The sequence below is a fragment of the Chaetura pelagica genome, unplaced genomic scaffold, assembly GCF_000747805.2.
Source record: "Chaetura pelagica isolate M959 unplaced genomic scaffold, ChaPel_1.0 scaffold29, whole genome shotgun sequence".
NCBI lineage: Eukaryota > Metazoa > Chordata > Aves > Apodiformes > Apodidae > Chaetura > Chaetura pelagica.
In genome coordinates, this window is record NW_009970720.1 from 3,802,823 (window position 1) to 3,825,652 (window position 22,830).

The following is a 22,830-nucleotide window of genomic DNA, read 5'->3' on the forward strand; positions in this document are numbered from 1 at the left end:
TATTTATTCATTCTGGTTTAGAACATCAGACTATGCTGAGTTATCTATGACCTGCAGGCACAAAGAATGGCACAAGCAAATGCTCTATTCATCGTAATTGTAAGCCAGCAAACTTTATGTTAACTTCTTGTATGTTGTCTGGAGTTATGAAAAAATGCCAGAAATATTCTATACATTCCCCTATATTTAGTCAATGTAAACCTAAAATGGTATGAGGAATTACATTGATTAGTATTGTTTATTCCAATTTAAGCCAGATAAAACATGAGTTGATTATACATAGTCCATTATTCAAAAGAAGTGTGGCCAGCAGGGCCAGGGAGGTGATTCTGCCCCTCTGCTCTGGTGAGACCACACCTGGAATACTGTGTATAGTTCTGGTGCCCTCAGCACAAGAAAGATATGGGCCTCTTGGAGAGGGTCCAGAGAAGGGCCACCAAGATGATCAAAGGGCTGGAGCACCTCTGCTATGAAGACAGGTTGAGAGAGTTGGGGTTGTTCAACCTACAGAAGAGAAGGCTTCGGGGAGACCTTATAGCACCTTCCAGTACTTGAAAGGGGCTACAGGAAGTTTGGAAGGGGCTTTTCATCAGAGAAGATAGTGATAGGACAAGGGGTAATGGTTTTACACGGAGTGAGGGGAGATTTAGGTTAGATATTAGGAAGAAATTCTTCACTCTAAGAGTGGTGAGGAACTGGAATGGGTTGCCCAGGGCGGTTGTTGATGCCCCATCCCTGGAGGTTTTTAAGGCCAGGTTGGATGAGGTTTTGTGCAACCTGATCTAGTGGTAGTGTTCCCTGCTCATGGCAGGGGGGTTGGAACTTGATCTTTAAGGTCTCTTCCAACCTTAATGATTCTATGATTCTATGATTTTAAAAGCCACATTTTTTGCAATTGTAGGGCAGTATTTTACCCAAGCTACAGTGATTTAGATTTTCTATGCCTATTAAATGTGCAATGAGTGTCCTAATACATCTAAAACTGCAGCTCTGAAAATCTCAGGTAGGGCCAATTTTAACTATGCATCATGTATTTTCCTAGGCACAATATATTTTTAAAGTATAAACATGATTAATCCACAGTCTCCAAACCATGAATTTTGGTGTCTTGTATTTCTCTATCCCCAAAATTGCATCCACCGTGCACAGTATGTTTGCAATTTTCCCCCATTTTGCATTGAGTGGGATTGATTTTTATTTTGTCTTTGCTTTGGGTTTACAGTCTGGATGAGAACTAGTGTTTAGAGAGTCTTCTCAAAATAATTATTTAGAATTTATTCTTCTGCACAAATCAAACCATGTATAATACAGAACTTGAGATAAATAAATCTACCATATTATCTTTTGAAAAACTGCATTCTAGCAGAAAGGTCAGTTACTCAGTTTATTACTAAATACATCCTGAGGCAAAGCTAAAACAGTTAATATAGAAGTAATAACTGATTTCAGCCCCTGTTGATGTCTGACCAAAGTAGTTAGAAGGGCAGATGGTATGAATGTCAATTTTCACATCATCATCTTCTAGACCAGATAGCATGTAATTATAGGCAGCTGAGCACAAATGTGCAATTACAGTCAGTGGAAGCTGCAGATACTTCTTATCATTTATTTGGAAATGTTCATTCTTTTTTTAGAATTTAATTCTCCTTGCTAAAAGCTGCCTGCAATGCTAAGTCCTGGAAGAAAAAGCATTATACACTTTCAAGTTCATACGTTACTACGGAGGGTTCTGCTTAGAAATTTTTAAATTTATCTGACAATTTTGGTGCTAAAGCCACAGAGAAATTTCCTTTTCATCTTGTACCACACAGTACTAGAAAACACCAGCTTATATCTGATGGTAAAAGTCATTTAGGTAAAATTCAGGCAGAGACAGTCCAACAAGCATTTTGAAATATAAACTTTCATCTGGAGATATATGAAAAATATTAGGAAATTAGGGAACTTTTTGGAGCCACACATTTAGTGGAGTATTTTTACTCATTTGTTTTCCCTAAGATAACTGTCATTGATCAAATCTACACAGTTTGGGAGAAGCCTTTTCTTTTCTGCTAAAACCTGTGAAAGTTGCTGAGAGCAACCTGCTGCCAGAAGCACATGGGAGGTAAATAAAGTGGAGCTGTACTCAGAGAAAAGCACTTCCTTAAAAGCAGGCTGCCAGCATTTGCCGAAGTCTCTCTTCCACGTGAGGAATTGTTACAGTTGCCATGGGAATATAAAGTGAAATATAAAGCGATTGTGACTATTAAGGAGGGAGGCAATCCAGGAGGCAGCAAATGAAGATGATAGCAACTATGAAGCTGTTAAACTGAAATCTCTGTCAGTGGATCTCAAATATTTTGCCCCCTCCTCCCTTTTTTTTTTTTTTTTGGTGTAGCACCTGTTTCATGCCATCAAGTTTTTCCAGCATCTCAGGCAGGGAGAAATAATAGGAAAACATCACTTTGTGCTGCCCACTGCCTCTGATGCCCTTTAAGGTTTTCTCAGGCAATCTCCCCGAGGTCAATAGACACAAAATATGAATATTCTAGACAGAATATGGTTTAATGTTTGCAGAGTGTGAGCAATCAGGAAACATCAAGAACTTCCTTAGCTACACAACACAAAGAAAATGTGCCTATATAATAGGTATTTCCTGACAAACTGTGCTGGCTAAAGCAAACTTCTGTTTTGCATCTCTTTCTATTCCTACAATGTTCTCTAAATCATAGAATCATAGAATCATAGAATCCTAGGGGTTGGAAGGGACCTCAAAAGATCATCTAGTCCAACCCCCCCTGCCAGAGCAGGGTCACCTAGAGTACATCACACAGGAACGCATCCAGGTGGGTTTTGAATGTCTCCAGTGAAGGAGACTCCACAACCTCCCTGGGCAGCCTGTTCCAGTGCTCTGTCACTCTTACACCTGTGGGGGTATTTTGTTTGTTTGTTTTTCTCCACTATTTGGAATCTGAAGGACTTTGCACCAATAAGAATAGTCTGCCTTGGAAGCACAGAGGGCCTTTTTTTTTCTCCAGGCACTAGGATTGAGAAGTTACTGCTTGCAATTCTCTCTCCTCCATTTCCTTCTGTGCTGCAAAGTGAAAGGAAAGGAAAAAGAGGACAAAGAAAACCCCTGTGTATTTTAGCAAATATTGTGATAGAAATAAAATTTCTGATTTTAACTTTGTACTTCTATTTGATCAACTGTCATACAATCCCTACTCCTTACAGTGCTACTACTCCTTACAGTCATTAAAGACTGATTCATTTATCTAAAGACAGACTGGCCTTAAAGTGCCCTCAGCTAGGATACAGGCAGAAGTCTGGAATATATGATACAACTTACAGGACACCTGCACCCTTCTTGGCAGCAGATCAATTGGGATACCGGCAGGTATCCTCAAGTAGCACTGGATGCTTGTAGTTGTGTGAACTGAGTTTCTGAACTGAGTCTGCCTCTCCCAAGAGTATAATAGCAGCTGAAACACCTAGCTCATATGCAGTTAGACAGATTTTACCCTGTAATGCTGAACCAGGTATAATTCAAAACTTCAAGTCTTTGCAGTCACCTCAATCCACTACATACTGGCAAAAGAGCCAGAGGAAACAATAAAAATCACTTGGACTTGCTTGTAAGAGGATTTAAAGATTTAGCCATAAATGTGTACTTGTCTCAATTTTCACAGTAGAAAGAAAGAATAATTCACCTTTTTCAGTCTGCTCAATTTGTTGAGCTCTTCTGAAAAAAAGTCACAAACACTTCTTGACAGATTTAATAATGCATGCTGATGTGTAATTAAATGTAATTTTAAAATTTACACATAATTATAATATTTTTACAATGTTACCACTTGTTTAAAAACTTCAGACCACACCAAATTACTCTGGTCATATGTCCTTTGCTTCAGAAAACAAAACCTACTAATGACATTACTCTTCCCAAAATGCAAAAGAGTAGACTGTGTTGCTGAAACATTTAATTCTTTCCAGTCTTCATTTATTGTCTAGTACTCCATGCCATTGCATCGAATATACTCTAATCTGTTGTAAAATTAATGGCTTACTTTTTCTTTCTGGCTGTAAAACTAATGTCTTACTTTCTTCTGTTGGCGAGGGTTTCTTCACTGTCTCTTGAGAACATCTTCAGTCTTTGATTATCTTTGTTCTGATCAAAGGAGCAACCTGAAGACTTTGCAGGCTTCCTTACAGGAGGACCACATACTTTGTTCACCTAAAAGGAAAAATAGTGACATGAAGAAGGAAAAACACATGTAAATGAAAATTATTGTGTATCTCTCCATTCAGTTTAAATCTACCTTAAAAAGGCTTGTTCTGTTGACATAAAACTATGAAAAGTGTCATTAATGATCATACTTTCCACAACACTATACACGTAATGAAAGCAGTATACACGTAATTAGTCATTTTATAGCAGGGAAAAAGCCTAACAAAATCCCTCCCTTTAAAGAAATACCCAGGGTATAAGAAAGTCACCACATGGATTTTGGGTGGCTTTTTTACCTCCTGTAAGTAAAGTGTATTGTTATGCAGACAGCAACATTAACCTTAGAGAACTGATGTGTTGTGAACAGTGGCATATTTCCATTTTTTTTCTGTAATATGCCCAAATCATATTTTTAATATGCATTGAACTTGGTGATTTCTTTCAGGGTTGATGAATTATTATGGCATGTTCAGCACAGTTACCCAGAGCATATAGTGAACAGTTTGCATGGTCGAAACTCACATTACAGCCTTGTAAGATGTAAATTTAATGATCCAAGATGTAAGTTTAATGATTCGGAGCATAGATGTTGAAAATATCAAGGGATTTTTTACGTCTGGCTTTTTGAACCAGATGTCAATAGATACAAATTCACATGAACTCTCATTTTCTTCTTTGTAAAATGTGATACTGAGTATTTTGTACTATAGAGGGTATCAATTCATGTTCATAGCTCATTATTCTTCCTTGTCACCCAATAAAAATAATTAGAGCCATACATATTTATTAAATAAGGGATACTACATGCTGGGGATCACATCAGACAAGATTTTAAGCAGACTGAACAGCGCAGATTTTGTGTAACCAAGGACACATGCACTACTGAAAAACTAATACTATATGTAGGTGGCTGACACACCAGAAGGCTGTGCTGCTATCCAACAAGATCTAGACAGGCTAGAGAGCTGGGTGAAGGTGAACCTCATGAAGTTCAATAAGGACAACTATAAAGTCCTGCACCTGGGGAGGAATAACACCAGGCATCAGTATAGATTTGGCGTCGTCCTGCAAGAAAGCAGCTCTGTGGAGAAAGACCTTGGAGTCCAAGTGGACAACAAGTTATCCATGGGACAGAAATGTGATCCTGTGACCAAGAGCCAATGGCGCCCTGGGGTGCATTAAGAACAGTGTGTCCAGCAGGTCTAGGGAGGTTCTTCTCCCCCTCTACTCTGCCCTTGTGAGACCTCAACTGGGGTACTGCATCGAGTTTTGGGCTCCCCAATTCAAGAGAGGCAGGGATCGACTTGAGAGTGTCGAACAGAGAGCTACAAGGATGATTTAGGGACTTGAACATCTCTCCTATGTAGAAACATGAGAGAACATGTGCTGTTTAGTCCTGAGAAGAGAAGGCTGAGAGGAGATCTTATTAACGTCTATAAATATCTGTATATTTGTATATTTATATCTTATTTTTATATTTTTATATCTGAATATTATGTGCCCTTGTAGCCAAGAAGGCCAGTGGCATCCTGGGGTGTATTAGAAAGGGTGTGGTTAGGAGGTCAAGGGAGGTTCTCCTCCCCCTCTATTCTGCCTTGGTGAGGCTGCATCTGGAGTATTGTGTCCAGTTCTGGGCCCTCAGCTCAAGAAGGACAGGGAACTGCTTGGAAGAGTCCAGCACAGAGTCACGAAGATGATGAAAGGAGTGGAACATCTCCCTTATGAGGAAAGGCTGAGGGAGCTGGGTGTCTTCAGCTTGGAGAAGAGGAGACTGAGAAGCAACCTCATCAATGTTTACAAATATGTTAAGGGCGAGTGTCTGGAGGATGGAGCCAGGCTCTTTTCAGTGATGTCCAGTGATAGGACAAGGGGCAATGGGTGAAAACTGGAACATAGGAGGTTCCATGTAAACATCAGAAAAAAACTTCTTTACTGTGAGAGTGACAGAGCACTGGAACAGGCTGCCCAGAGAGGCTGTGGAGTCTCCTTCGCCGGAGACATTCAGAACCCGCCTGGATGTGTTCTTGTGTGATGTGCTCTGGGTGATCCTGCTTTGTCAGGGGGGTTGGAATAGATGATCTTTCAAGGTCCCTTCCAACCCCTAAGATTCTATGATTCTATGTGATTTATGAAAACATCATTTCAATAGGTAGTCAAGATTTTTTTAAAGAAAAAATTAAAGAGGAGATGGCTGTTGGCTTTAAGACAGGGATCTAACTTTTAAAGCAGAAACATATTCAAAATGCTACCATGAAAAAGAGGAAATAATACATATGTTATATAACAAGGATTATTGCTGCCTGTTGCATTTTATATCCTCAAGTGTAAGAACAGAGAAAGCAAATAAAACTCATTTTTCAAGTTACCAACACACATATTAAAGAGTAAGGTGCAAATCTTAGGGATCACTTTTCACTGTTTGTTAAGAAGAGCATGTAGTGATAGGACAAAAGGGAATGGATCAAAACTGCAAGAGGATAGATTTAGGTTAGACATTAGGAGGAAATTCTTTAGTGTGACGGTGGTGAGACACTGGAAGAGATTGCCCAGGGAAGCTGTGGATGGGGGTCTGAGCAATCTGATCTAGTGGGAGGTATCCCTGCGCATGCAGTGGAGCTAGAACTAGATGATATTTAATGTTCCTTCCAATTCAAACCATTCTATGATTCTATGATTCTGTGAAATACATTTAAAATTTAAAATAAAATTAACATATCTAATTTTTATGAGTTTGTTGTTGTGCATGGTGTAAGTGGTGACAGTGTAGGCTCATTGAATGCACTTGCTTAGGCCAGTCAAAAGAAGAAAGAATCAGCATTATTACTGCACATGAATAAGCATTCACTTTCCAAATTGAAAGTGGGGATAAAGTTCTTTTTGGCTGTAATTCACAATTTTATTTAGGCATTCAAGTTATAGTTTGAATCCCCTTTAAATGAAGTGCATTAATTTACCTGTACAAAAATTGTCCCTGGACATATGGCTAATGTCCTTTCAGGGGCATAATGGGATATACTTTGAATGTGACTTAAAGCATTCACCTCACCATTTCTTATAAGAGGCAGTGTGTCCTTGGACTGCATCTTACTGAATTTGTTCTTGTCCTCAAATTCTGTTTCAAAACTCTCTCACACTTTTCCTGCTGTTGACCCCATTAGTTCTTCTTCAGAGTGCATTACCCCACACTCTTCATCAGCTTAAGTGGAGTCCCATTTCCCGCTCTGTAAGGCTCTATGCTCTTTCTAGGCTTCATCCATCCTTGTGCAAGTCTGCTCCTTCAGTGCTTCATTTTGCCAGCCTCTGCAGCAGTCTATCCCATCAGCCACTGTATATATATAATGCAGATCTACGAGAGGCAAAAAATGCTTTTGTCTTGTTACTTGTCTCTGCTTATATTCTCTAATGCTCACTGATGTGACATGGGGAGCATTATGCTTATGATCATCCTTTAGGAGAAAGAAACTTGTGGCTTGGGTTGCCTCAGTCCCAGCTTGCCATACACTCTTAGAAAGCTTTTTGTCTTGCCAAGAATAAAAATAAGGACTTAACAGACAATGAGAGTCACATCCAGATGTTTGGGAAAGAGGGTCTGTCTCATGACAAGCATGGGCTAGGAATGTAGGTTGCTGTAAGTGTTAGATGCCTTGCATATCTGAAAGATTCACCTTAGCAGTCCAGGCACTCTCAGAGATTGACTGTAGGGTGGAAGCCTGTAAGAGGAGGAGAAACATGGTGGAGATGATTTGCCGCCTAATAAAGACTCTAAGCAGATGAGTACCAAGCCTTTGGATCAGGGGAAAAAAGAAATAAAAATAATAAATAAACTGGTTCCAGTTATAGCAATCTTAAAAAAACCCAACAAAACAACAAACAAAAAAACACCTTATGCATTCAGCTCCACTAGGAAGGCAAGAGAATCCATGCCTACCTTTATTTCTTGAATTTACAATAAAATCTCATCTTTTACTCCACTTAAACCAAACAAATCAAGAGAACAAAATATTTTTACAGTCATAGAGACTTGGAATATGGCTCATACTTGTTTTATATGTATTAGTTGCTTCAAAATATGGCTTAATGACCTTTCCGTCTGCTTATTCTCTTTGAGTCAATGTCTCAAGAAACACATTCTATAGGAATCCCAAGAGATTTGCATTCAGTGATACATTTAAAAATAAACACTAGTTTCAAATATAAAATGTTAAAAAAAAAAAATTGTTTGGATAAACTTTATATACATAAATACCATCAAAATCCAGCCATTATCTGAAATGTCTTTTTAAGAAGTGGTTGTTGTTCTTTTTTTCCCAGAAGACATTTCTGGAAAATTCTGAAAACAACATTAGTGAAATTATAAGAATTCATTGAGCCACAGAATGCCAGGTTGGAAGGGACCTCAAGAATCATCTGGTCCAGACTCTCTAGGTAATACTAAAGTTCATATGAGATGGCTCAGCACCTTATCAAGCTGAGATTAAAACCATGCTGTGTGGGGGAATCTACCACTTCCCTTGGAAAACTATTCCAATGTTTGACTGTCCTCATGGTGAAAAATTTACCTCTTGTGTCCAGCTGGAATCTCCCCACGAGCAACTTATGCCCATTACCCATGTCTTTTCCATGTGATTCCTTGTAAATAGGGAGTCTCCATCCTCTTGTCAGCAACCCCTTAAGTACTGCAACATGGTAAGTAGGTCTCCCCAAAGCTTTCTCTTCTCAAGGCTCAATGAACCATTTTCTCAGCCTCTCCTCATATGGCAGGTCCTTCAGTCCCCTGATCGTCCTTTGGCCCTTCTCTGAATCCTCTCCAGCCTGTCCACATCCTTCTTGTAGAGCAGGGACCAAAACTGAATGCAATACTCCAGGTGTGGTCTGACAAGTGCCAAGTAGAGCGGGATGATTTCTTTACCTCTGCTGGTGATGATGCCATTGTTGTTGCAATCCATCATCCTGTTGGCTTTCTTTGCCACTGCAGCATACTGTTCTCTCATGTTGAGCCTGTTATGCACCAAGACCCCCAGGTCCCTTTCCACAGGGCTGGTCTCCACCCAGGTTGATCCCAATCTGAACTGCACTCCTGGGTTACGTGTTCCCAGGTGCAAGACCTTACACTTCTTCCTGTTGAACTTTATAAGGTTCCTGCTAGCCTGCTCCTCCAGTCTGTCTAGGTCATCCCAGAGGGTGGCCCTCCCTTCTGGAGTGTCAGCCTCTCCAGTCATCTTGATGTCATCAGCAAACTTCATCAGGGTGCTCTTGATCCCAACATCCAGGTCACTTATGAAGATGAGCTTTGGGCCCAATATCGATCTCTGAGGGACCCCACTTGTGAATGGTTGCCAGTTTGAGAAGGAGCTATTTACTACCACCCTCTGAGTACGGTCTGCCAGCCAGTTCCCCACCCACTGCACAGACCACTTGTCAAGGCCATAATGAGTCAGTTTCTCCACGAGGAGGCTGTGGAGGACTGTATCAAAAGCCTTGGAGAAATCCAGGTAGATGATGTCCACTGCTCGCCCTACATCAACTGAGCAGGATGACTTTGTCGTAGAAGACAATCAGGTTTGTCAAGCAGGATTTGCCCCTGGCAAATCCATATTGGTTTTTTCCCAATTGCATGCTTCAATTGACTTGTGACAGTCCCCAGAGGGATTTGCTCCATGAGCTTTTTGTACAGCACCATATACACCTCTGCCATTCATACAAAGAAGTGCATGACAGTAATCACACTGCTTAGAACTCAGTTCCGTTAATGACAAGAACAGGTCTCACAGCTGAAAGCTGGCTCACCAATCTCTAGCAAAGTTGCTTACTTCTGTGTTGTTCTGAACAGTTTCTGTAGGATGAGCTACTTCAGCATGTACAATGGTGATGTCGTAATTTCTGTTATGTTTCTCATATTGCTGATATTTAAACCCCTGGGGCCACTGATTGACCAACTGGTTTTGTGTGCTGTTGCTTCTTTTTTGTTTGGCACATCACACTTGTATCACTCACCCAGCTGAACTCGATCTGTATTTTTTAACTGTTCACTAGTGACTGTAAGTTTTACATAATTTTTAAACCATTAACCATACAGGTAGGCCAAATATACTTTTGCCTCCCTCACTGACTCAGTCTTCATTGTCACCTGTTTTTTTCAGTAAAATTGTGGACACAAAAAAGTCTTACACTCTTTATTTTGTCTTCAGATGCCTGATCTGTCTGTGAGACACATTTTAAATCCAAAACGTCTGTATCTCATTTCCCAGCACATGGGTGGTGACAAGTCTAAAAAATAGATAAATACACTTTCCATAATAATATCTGCTTTTTTAATATACATGTATTTTTTAATGAATTCTTCAGATCTTCAGGAATAAGTACAAGGTTAAAGTGCAACAGCACTTAGTTGTATTTCTGAAGTCTCCTGAAGGACTTCAACTATATCCATTAGCTATGCTGGTTCTTAGTTTTTGTCTTTGGGCTGCAAAATGAACCTTCCAAGTAAAAATTTGTTCAATGCTACTGCCACCAGTCTTGAGAGACACAGACTGGAGCCATAACTGACAGATAGAGAATGGTCTCACTATACTAATGATCTAACAAATGACCATTTTGCAGCAATATATGATATGAATGTATTCTTACTATCATCCGGTTTCACTGAAAGGGTATTCTCACTGATTGTTTCCACCAACTGAGCATTTTCCTTGGCTTCAAACACAAAACCTTAAAGAATGTATAAAATTATTTTTTAAAGGGACTGAAAATACCCTGAGAAAACTGACACTGAAAAAACACCAAAAATACTATTCAGGAGAGAACTACACATCTCAGTGAATTTCAGGAATAATTAAGACTGATATAAAATTTTAAAACAGACAAGACTCTGCAGCTTGCTAAGGGTTTTTCTGTTGGGTGGTTGTGGGGTGTTTTTTTTTTAATTCTTTTGGTCAAATGTTCTTAAATACTGCATAATATTTAAGGGCATAAAAAGAAACCTCAGAAAAAAATAAAACTCCCGATTTTCACAGTTCAGACAAACCTATTGTCATTATACTCAGCATGCTGTTATTATGCACAATTTGTATGCCACAGTATGATGACTGGGTTAATTAAAAGCTCTTGTAATAACCATGCAGTTAAATTGCAATTAGTGCCACACATGAACTTTATGGCAGTTTGATTTTGCTCAGTGCAATTCCTGGTTACTTACAGTTTGGAAAACTCGAGCATCATAAGCTTTACATTTACATAGGACTGGACAATGATGCAAGCATTGTATCATTAATGGTGGGACACTGTTCTCTAAATTCAATGCTCAATAGAAGATACCAGTCACATTTTTGGGTGTTGTTTTTTATTTTTTTTTCCACTATAGAGATGGTTCTTTCTGGGCTCAGAATTTCTAGTGAAATTACATGAAATGACTGAAGCAAATTGAATGCACCATCCTGTGGTGCACTTTGCAGTAGATATGCCAAGTCTCAGTGATTAGCTATGCTATATCCTATAAATGCTGCCACTGTGCCAGATATTAAGTCTCAGGAAACCAGAGACTCTCTGCTCCACTTTGGGTCATAGGCTGTTGTAAAATACACTGAAAAGATGAGCATCTTCTGTTCTCACAGTGTCTGTGGTCTATTTCACTAGTTTTACTGCTGTGCGTAGAGTAACAGGGAAGGACGCATTTCTCTGGATAAAAAAAAGCCTCGGGTTTAGAATCAGCTCTAGAGGGTAAGTAGAAATGGGAGTGTGAAAATTGCCCTTTCTTTTATGTTTAACTGTTTCATCCTTCCCTTCCCCTTCCCCTTCCCTTCCCCTTTCCGTTCCCCTTCCCCTTCCCCTGCCCTGCCCTGCCCTGCCCTGCCTTTCCCTACCCTATTTAAAAAGCACTGTACATCTTTTTATACAAATATATCCAGGATTTCCAGATTTTCTGTAAATGAGGTATGTGTCAGGCATTCGCTAGATTGATACAGTCTCTCAGACCTGTAAGTCATCAGTGTAGCCATAGTACATTCAAACATTTTTAAATGCTTTTATTAAATGCATGTTTTAGTGATTACTCTGGTGGTTTTCAGTTCTAGCTATCAGATCACAAATTTGCCTCCATCCCTCAGAAGAAGTTACATCTCCTCAAACACTCAGAAGCAAAAGGATAGCTGAAGTCTAGGAACTAAAGCAGAGCTAGAATTAGATTGCAGGGATGGACTGCTTGAAAACACATTTGTTATGAAAATAATTTTACTCTATTTTCTACGAATACATAAGTGGATACTTTCTTCAAAAAATAAATTCTTGATGAGTCATAAGCATTTCCAGGAACAGATTACTAATTAAACTACCTGAACTATGAATCCAGAAAAAAAAATAATAAAATAAATTAAAAATGCATTCCGTTTCTTTGATTCAGAGTTAATCCTTGCAAGTGGATGTGTAATACTTTCAGATAGATGGCTGTGTGTCAGAGAAGACAACGACCAATACAGCATGCTCCTTTTTGAACCTCATTTTGCCAGCCAGGTTCTACAAGCAGAGCAAGTGAGGATGGCTTCTCTGTCACCGGGCAACTCATGGGTTGGGCACCTTCTGATCATCTAAGCAGACGGAAATGAAGATTTATCATAGTAAGACTCGTGTCTCCTTTTAACTTGTAATAATCTCCAGCTGGGCTCCTGCTGCAGGAGCCAATACAACACTTGGCGTTGGTTTCTCTGGTTTGTCTTATTGTAGACAGACCGCAAGAGGGAGCACCAGCATCACGGTATTTCCAAGCACTAGGCTTTTATCCTTTGCTACTCGTAAGAGTTGTTAACTTAATATTAAACTTCTGTTGCAAAAAAATAAAAATAAAAATAATGTATTTTGATATGTGAGAGGACGCACATGACCATGAAAGAATAAAGAAAAAATGTAAGTTCTTGAAAACAAAGAGAGCAAGCATTTGGTACAATGGGCCGTTTACCTTCAGAAGAAAACCTTAATGAGAAGGTCTTAGGACAGAAGGTGCAGTACCACCAGTGTTTATAACACGGGAAAATCATGGAGAAATGGTGACATTTATTCCTTTGCTTTCTTTATAAATGTGTTCTTTATCTGTGACTAGTCTCCTTCTTCACTGTAGCCTCAGTACTCTTGTCAATACATGTTAAGAACTCTAAGTGAAAGAGTTTTAAGTGGCAACATACAATTTTATAAGTTTCACATACAGGTTTAATACTTTTACAAAACTTGCAAGAGAAGTTCAAGACCAGCTGAAAGGGTGAACAACATTGTGACATTGTGAACAACAGTCTAGAGAATTACAGAGTAAAGCTGATAGTAGAATAATGCTTGCACTAATTATTAAACAATTTATACTCACTTGCAAGACCTTAAAAAAAAAACCTTAAAGGGATTTACCAAATAATGATAACTTCAAAGCAATTTTATTAGGAATTGTAAATAAAAGCTCAGTTGATACGTGAAAAAGTGCATTTATAATTTTTCAAGTAAGTTGGAAGTGGTTTCAAGCTCAGGAAAAAAAACAAAAACACACACACAAAAACAAACAAAAAAACAATCCAATTCAAAGCAACCTCATTTAATGTAATGGTTTGCCCCACATCCAATGAGATGGTGTTGAGCAAAGATAAATGCAAACTCTAGATATACCAAATCCAGACCCATCAGCAAGGCACTGGTACCATTATCAGAAAAAAAAAAATAGAGGATTGCGTGCTGGGAAAAAAAAAAAAAAGTTTCTGTGATACATAAATAAAACCATAACTTGGAGATACTGAACTTACTATTCCCCTCTGTTTGGTACTAGTGTGGCATCAATGTCTTTGCTGTACACCTTTTTGGTGAAATCTACAGTCAAGATGGAGGACCAAGGAAGAGATACAAATGCTGTGTTTGTAAAACAGGAGGTTTTAATCAGTAAATTCTTAAATAAGATTTTGCAAAAGACAGCTGGCCAAGCTGTTGGGATTCTGGGAGTCACAGTCCAAAACTTTCATGTGACTGAGACTCATATCCTCCTCCTACCCCTCCATCTATCAAAAGCAGTGTTCCAGCCTAAGTTCTTAAGACTATTCTCATATCTTGTCCATTTTTAATTATCTCTGATTTCTTTCATAACTTTGCATATTCTGATTGTAAAATAAAATCTAATAGCCCATTAAATATGAGGTAGTCAATATACTTCTAATTCTTGTCTTCTGCTCTTTAATTACCAAAACCTTAAATGGTTTTAATTCTGCTGCTCCTTTCATGAGGGACTAACACTCAGCAAGTCTGGCAGTAAAAATAGTTTCTCCTTCTGAATGGGGGTGGGAGGGAAGGATTATTTTTTTTTTTTTTAATGGCTTAATGTCAGGGGAAATCCTAATGTTCTCAGCCAAGTTACCCTGCAGCCAGAATATAGCACTGCCAGTTCAAACTCTTCAAAGGCAGTTCAACAAAACTGCTTCTTGTGAGAGGCTGCCAGCTCTCCCAATCCAAGTCTGCTTCAGTGGATGCCAAGGTGTTTCATTTATGTTCAGTGAAAACACTCTGTGGTTCTCCTCTGAAAAGCAATTATATAAAACCGGCAGTAGCCCTTTCCAAACATCAGCAGCCTGTGTGTAGTTAGACTGATTTATCTATGCTCTCTAGTGGTTAAAATATATTTTATTGCTCCTTACTTCTGTGTGCCCTGAAAGTACACTCAGATGTAGAGGACTAACATTATGCCTTCTTGTCTGATGCAGGTAGAATTCTTCATGAAATCTAAGTCTATCCAGGTTCACCTGCGTAAATCAAAAGAAATTCAGTAGGAATGTGGAAGCAGAAATGGAGCTCTAGAACCTTTATCTGGCATGCTACTCACTTTGAACAAAAAATGTATTACTACTTATAATACATAAGGAATTTATGGAAGCAAAGAAGTTGGCTGTGTCAGCATATCTGCACGATGTGTTTACACTTTGTGGCAGGCTGCAGTTTATGCTGCAAAATTCTGAAGAGGAGAGCAGTTTTGTCAGTAAGATCTGCAACAAAAGAACGTAAGCCAATAAAATCAAACACACTGTCAGAAAAAGTCATAGTGCATTAATTCATTTAGCATAAGACACTGTCTACAACTCTTCAGATAGGAGGGTCACCTTCCATGATAATAAAGAAACAAGAAAACATCTGAATGTAAAAACAAAACAAACAAACAAACAAACAAACAAAAAGGGTGGGGAAACAACTATCTAGTTAGTATTTCAGAGAACCTAGTTGTTTTTCCCCCATTCCAAACTATATGAGATTAGTTGTCTTCCTTCCTGAAAAACTCATTTGCTTCAAACTCTCTGGATTTGCCCTCACAAAGTTTTCCTCTTCCAGTACAAATGGTTGGTAATTGATTTAAGGGCAAACTGAGACACCCAAATTCTGCAAAACAGTTATCCTTGTGAACAGTTATTCTGTTCCACAACAAAAAAGGGAAAAGAGAGAAAAAAAGAAAACACATATACAGTCTAAAGAAAGGATTCTCAGTTGACTTTTTCCTTTACACTTGTTTGTGCTTTTTACTTGGCTTTAAGGAAGGAGTGAAAAGCCTCCTTTCTTCTCTTTCTGCAAATACTAAGAACCAGACTGCAGTATTTTCAGTCTCTTGGAGCATCTTCCTTACCTTCAGGACATCTTCCCAGCAGACACATTCAGACAAGCCTACCATGGTGCCAAAGGAGCATTAGACATCTAGCATGTCACCCAAAACCAGAACATGATGGCAGACCAGACTGCTTACTCTGCATTTTTCTGACTTCTGAGTCCCTATGCAGTCAAAAGGTCAGTCAAAAGAGGAAGGCTTTTTAGACCTATGGGTTTTGCACAAATTTTGCCTAATCTTCTCTTAAAAAAAAAAAAAGAAAAAAAAAAAAAAGGATGCACATTAAAGCTCCTGTGCTTTCCTGAAAAAACAGATATCAATCTTAAGAAGGAAGTGCAGTAAACTGAAAGATTTAACAGCAGACTGAGGTAATTTCAAATTCTGAAGTGGATTTGCTTTAAACACACTAAATTTATTGCCAATTAAAAATAGAGTAGGATTGTAAGAAACAAAGTTAAAACAAAAACCATCTTCCTCCTTGCACCGGCCCTTCATCCCAGGTTCGACCTCGTTCCTTTGTTCCGAACTCCTCTGCCTCCCCCCGGCCCCTCAAAGTGCTGCAGGAGGACAAGCAATGGGGGCTGTAGTCAGTCCATAACACATTGTCTCTGCTGCTCCTCCCTCCTCACACTTTTCTCCTGCTCCAGCATGAGGCTATCCACAAGCTGCAGTGCAGGAATCTGCTCCACTGTGCTCTACTGAATGGGCTGCAGGGGCACAAACTGTTTTGCCATGGTCTTTTCCACAGGCTGCAGGAAAGATACCTGCTCCAGTGCCTAGAACACTTCCTTCCTCTACTCCTTCACTGACTGTGGAATCTGGTGGTCTGTTTCTTTCACTTTTTCCCCCTCACTCCTCACTGCCATACATCACTTTTGAGCTTTCTTAAATAAGTTTTCCCCAAGGGACCACCTTGGTGGCTCAGCAGTGCCCTGTGGTGGGTTGGTATGAGCCAGCTGAAACTGCCTCTGTCCGGCCAGGGCAGCCCCAGCCTCTCCTCACAGAGGCCTCTTCAGGCCCCACTGCCAGCACCAGTGCACCAGCACCCTGTACAGCAAATAACTACTCTGCAACAACTGCAGGAACCTGTGCAATTCAGCATGAAATTTTCAGCAATTGGCTGAAAGAAGAGGAATTGGAAATTATGTCTTGAAACGGATACCAAAAACTGTCCCTCCATACAATCACATACCGAGAAACTGGTAGCAATTGACTTTAATTTAGCCAGACATGATTTCATGGCTTCATGTTCTGCTATTATGTTTAAGAAGCACTTAAAAGAACTCAGTGCTTCCAGTGTTTGCTGCACATCTGCCAGTGTATCATTAACCTTAAAATAAACACACTAACAGGATATTAGCAAGTGCATGTCCACCAACATGTACCAAATTTATTTTCCATTGTGCATTTTAGCAGTAATGCCCTGCTAAAGGGGCAGATCATACACTAACATACATTCTTCCACAAATTGTGCAGAACTATGGAAGTTTTATTGCTTCTGTTAACATTCTATAAATTATTTTGAGTTCTTTTTCTACACATTTAAAACTAAATGCACTGGGAAAAGACAGGTTCTGAGAAGAATTCTGCAGCACAGAGCTTACAACGGGGATTGCATGAGATCCTCTGGGATGTGATTACCACTATTTTAGTGTAAAATATTGTAGCGGAGGATTTTGTTGTTATTTGGGAAACACAGATTTTAGTTACAAAATCTATAAAATAGCATGGGCATTTATAACAGCAGTATATTTTGCGTGGTATAGAGGGTAAGAATACAGAAACCAGGGTGACACTTCAGATCTCACCAAGTGCAAGCTACTGAAATATATAGCAAGGATGGATAGAACCAGAAAAAAATGGGAAGAGCTGTCAAACCACTACGTATGTTTAGGTAGGAAGAAAGCCTGCTATTTAATGAAAACAACTTTTCATTAGTTACAAATAAGCCATAAATACTTGCTTCGTTGATTTTCGCTTTATTTTCAAAGTTCTCCATTCTCTTTCCTGATGAATGAAGCCTATTTTAGCCTTAGAACAATACCTTTTGACAGCAGCAAGGAGCTTTTTCCATTTTGAAATGAGGTGAAAGTAAAAAGAAACACTAGAGGAATCTGAATTAGATGGAGGTCATGACTGCAGTACGCTCATTCCATGCTATATTAACAAAAATTACTCATATATATATATATATAAAAGCCATACTTTCTTATATAAGCACCATCATTTTTCACAGCTACAGCTGGATGCATATCTCTGAAGAGAGAAATGGAAGGTAATGGTATTCAGCTCTATGTTAGGTTAGATATCAAACCTTCCTTTAGAACAAAATTATATTAGAATACGGACATGTATAAGATGAGGACTTTAAAACCAATTACTGTTCAGCACTTTCCACAAATCAGTTTATATCGATCTTGTGAAGTAATTTAAATTCATCAATTTATCAAGGAATTTAAAATCAGCAAAGTAATGATGGTAGAGACATATGTCAGAAGCTTCAGGCAGAACGCTACAATTTCATTCCAAAGTCTGCTTTGCTGAAAATTACACATTTAATTTTTTCCTTAAAAAAAAAAAAAAGAAAAAAAAAAAAAAAAAAGCTATATGACATGTTGCTCACTTTGGTTTGCTTTTTACAAATTGGTAATGGGAATGCACACTTGCTGAAAGTTAAAGGAATACGAGGCTGAGCCTGGTTAGATATTTTGCTGATATGAACAATACAATTAATTTTCCCACACTATCAAATTCAGGTTGTATCTGTGCAATCTCTAAAACAAGGTTAATTTTCTCTCCAGTTTATTCTCAATACCTCCACTTCTCTTGAGAGCAAAAGGACCTATTGCTGATAGCTTTGCGACCAACTCCTTTGAGAATCTCTGGGCTATCACTCTCTTGGCCCAATTTTTATCTTTCCTGTCCTGGAGAATTTCACCCATGCTCTGAGATTGTATAAGGAGCAGTTAATTTGCTTCTGCCTTGACCCAAGACCTGTGAAATAGTTAACATGTACTGCCTTGTGCAGAGTCAGCATACTGTTGTAGTGAATACCTTGCATGGCAATGTTCTTTAGGCATGAGATGAAGCCAAAGCCCCACGTCCTCCACTAGAAGAGTAACACCACAAACATGACAGGTTCCTCCCTGTCCATGACGTCCATATGTAGGTCCTATTCCAACACAGCTACTGATTCAGAAATGGATGGTTCCTCAGTAGGAATATTTCTCCGATGAACCCACCTTCTAATGTCCCAGAATCCCAGAACTGTTTAAGTTGGAAGAGATTTCTTGAGGTCATATAGTCCAATAACCTTATTCAAGCAGAATTCAACTCCAGCTCTTCTAAACCTACCCCTGCAATACTGGATGCCAATTCTATACTCCTCCTGGGTTAGCTCGGAGGAGCTGATCTTTGAGTATCAACCAGCTCTCCTGAATTCCTCTATGCTCCATGGCCATACCCCATGGGATTCTTCCAAGCATATCTCTGAAGACAGGTAATCTGGTCTCCTGAAATCAAAGAGTTGGGGTCTTCCTTTTTGCACTGCTTTCTCCTCTTAGAATACTGAACTCTTACCATCTCAAGGCTTCTCCTGACTTTCACCACCCTAATACATTCTTCCTTCTTTGTAATTATCAAGTACAACAGAACACCCTTCCTTGTTAGCTCCTCAATCACCTATGCCAGAAAGTTGTCACCAATGCATTCCAAGAATCTCTTAGATTGCTTTTTCACTGCTATGTTGTCCTTCCAGCAGATACCAGAGTGGTTATAATTCCCCCACAATGTGTGCCCCTTCCAGATGAACACCTGAAGCAAACAAATACTGAAAGGCAGCACACCAACCTTGCCTAATATCAGTAAGATAGAGTATGCTCTATCCACAAGTTCTCTCATGTTTTCAACTTTCTCCACCTGCAATGTATACTGCATTATTGATAAACTATGGGTTGTTGTTGACAGTGAAATCAGGCTCCAGTGACACAGATGTAACCTAAGCCTGTAAAGAGTAGACCGTCGATGGAGTGTGGAGGTTCTGCAGATCATACTCAGGACACCAATCTGTATATCTCACCCTTACTGACATTCCCTTTCTCTCCATCTCACTGCATCTTATTTCAGAGAGAATCCTCTTTTAGAGTTACATTTTCCTTTTTTTTTTTTTTCCCAGAGAGAAACTGCAAGCTAGTAATCCACATCCACACTACATACATACATACATACTTAAATATAGACAGAGCGGTTTGACTGATGCCAAAATACAGGTTGGCAAAAGGACCAAAGCTTGGGAGGAGTCAGTAGAGCTACATCAGCTGCCCATACTGGGGCCATCCTGAGGCAAAAAACTGTGTCCAGCAGTGACAGTGCTTCTCTTTTCTGCACATGCCAAGTGCACATGGAGCCTTGTGCTATACAGGACTCTTACGAAGAGAGACTGAGTGATCCTCCAAGGTAATCACAGCAATCATGAAGAAGCAGCAGGAGCAATAAGCATGAAAGAGAGGGCAGTCAGGGATTTGAATATGGTAAATTGTCCATGCCCTCAAGTTGGGTTTTTTTTACTGCAGCATTGGAGGAGTCCCTCAGAATAACACTGTCTGCACACCTCTGCATTGTGCAAGTGCTGGAAAAAGTTGTATACACAGCAGCAGATGAATCACAGATAAATGCAGTCAGCTCTTTGGAAGAGCCAGGTAGATACCTGTCTAAACGTACCTCTTTCCAATCAGATATGGTATACCTAGAATGTTTGCAATAGATAAATTTACTGTGAAATTTAAATATAAAAAATATGGATAATAAACCAATGCAGTAATAAATTATACAATGCTGTTTAATATGCTTAATTTGTTAAATAATAAGTGATTAGGTTTTCTGTAACAATTGCCATTTTTACTCTAGGATATACAATAAATTAGGCTGCAAACCTATGATTTCACATAATTAGTTCTTATGTAAAGAGCTTTTGTTTCAGTTTAACCACGGTTTGATTTTCAGACAATGACATTTCATAAAGGCAAATTAAAATAGAATAGAATAGAATAGAATAGAATAGAGCAATTTCAGTTGGAAGGGACCTACAGTGATCATCTATTCCAACTACCTGACTACTTTAGGGCTGAACAAAAACTAAAGCATGCTGTTAAGAGCATTGCCCAAATGCATCTTAAACAGCGACAGGCTTAAGGAATTGGCCACCTCTCTAGGAACCCTTTTCCAGAGTTTGACCACCCTTTTGATAAATGCTTCATAACATCAACTCTAGACCTGCTCATTTGTAAAATATCATTTCAATATTTATTTTAAAAGTAACTGTGAAACAAGAAAAGAAGATCCAAAGAAGCAAAATTAAGGTTAAAGCCTTTAACCATTCTGCTAAAAAGTATGCTACATTCACAGTCCTTAAAATCAAAGAATGGTAAAAGATTCCTCCAGTAATGAAGTAAAATAAAATAAGCTAGTGGTAAAATGGTCATTAAATTAAGAGTAAAGGTATGACACTTCTATGTACACACTGTTGGGTGCAGTGAAAGACATGAAAATAACCTGAGAAGACATTCATATGATGTTGTTTAGGCAGACTAAGTTTGGTTAAAGTGTTTCTTACTTTTCTCCTTTACACTATTTTCCTGATTTTTTGGTTTTAATGGAAATGTTTATGTTTTTTCTTCCATTCCATTGTTTTCCTGAAATTTTGTAAGGTGGATGAATCACCAGTTTTTCAAACAAAATCAGGGGTGCACATTACAAATAGTGGTTTTAAGTACAGCCTAATATTTCTGTCCTGTGTTTCCATACAGAAAAATGCTGTAATTACATCTCTGATTCTTATTAAATCAATCATCATTTTTGGTTGACATTGTACTGTGTATTTTATATTCATATAGAATTGAGACAGAAGTCCATTTCAGGTGTGCTGAGTACAGGTCTTTGTGATGGTTACAACTTTAAGGATGAATTTCAGAGCTCTCTCCTGATCTGCTTTATAGAGAAGGTTTATAGTAAGTATATTCTAAGATGAATATTTCTTTAAAATAGAGTAGAAAATTAATTCTTTTTAGAATATAAATTCAAATAGCTTGTGAAGTTACTTCACATGACTGGCTAATGCACTCCAAGCAACCAAAATGCAGTAGCTATGAAGCATTAAGCTGTTGTATTTAGAGGCATATAATCATAGAAAAATAAATAGATTATAAATAACAAGGAAGTAGGCTAACAGGATAGCTACTTCAAAGAATGCATCTCTCTTGCATCTCTGTAAGTGCCTTAACCTGTAAAGCTATGAAAGTTACCAAATATATCCAGACACAGGACTGTCCAGAATTAGCAATGCTGTTAATCTGCTATTTCGTTGACAATCAAGCTTACTCTGTTAAAAATATAAAAACTGCAAAATATAAAAACTGCTGACAAAAGTCTGTTTTAATTATGCATATTTTTTAGGAGACATATAACTTGGATTTTCTTTCAAGATTAATGAAGCTCAGTGAAAGGAACTGAGAACTGATGTTTTTGTTATCTCCAACTCTCTGGATAACTGTTCCATTGAAAGTCCACATTGCTCAGAACACAGTGAAGCCAGCACTTTCAAAAAATTCCATTCCAAATTTTTGTAGGTGCATCCAAGATTTTCACCAAACCTATAGCACGAATTCCACACTTCCAAAACTAAAAAGTGCCAGAATTTGTGTGATTTGTTTCTTCCAACTTCTACCAGGTAACAAGATTAGGGTCCACTATGCACTGAGCGTAAATAGTAAATAAGGGACATAAACAGACTTTAGGAATACAGAACAGAAGTGCCATTAATATATGTCAATGTAAGTATATGAACAAAGATAAGTATGTGAATATCAGTTGCACAACCAACACCACTAGATTCTCCAGAATAATATGGCATATTTTCCAGGCATAGAGGTGATGAATGGGTGCTGCAGTTATTTGTCAGTCAGCAGAGGTATGGGAGGCCGGAATTAAAGGTGTGAATTTGAAACAGGAAGAACAAAGGGAAAGA

At 38.7% G+C, this 22,830-nt stretch overlaps 1 protein-coding gene across 1 annotated transcript in view; it reads right to left on the reverse strand.

Moving 5' to 3' along the window:
- GPC5 (glypican 5) overlaps window positions 1–22,830 on the reverse strand; it is a 643,456-nt gene that overhangs the window by 529,309 nt on the left and 91,317 nt on the right. Inside the window, exon 4 of the mRNA XM_010006360.1 lies at window positions 4,080–4,213. Within this exon, the coding sequence (XP_010004662.1) occupies window positions 4,080–4,213 (134 nt within the window). The remainder of the gene's footprint in view (window positions 1–4,079; window positions 4,214–22,830) is intronic.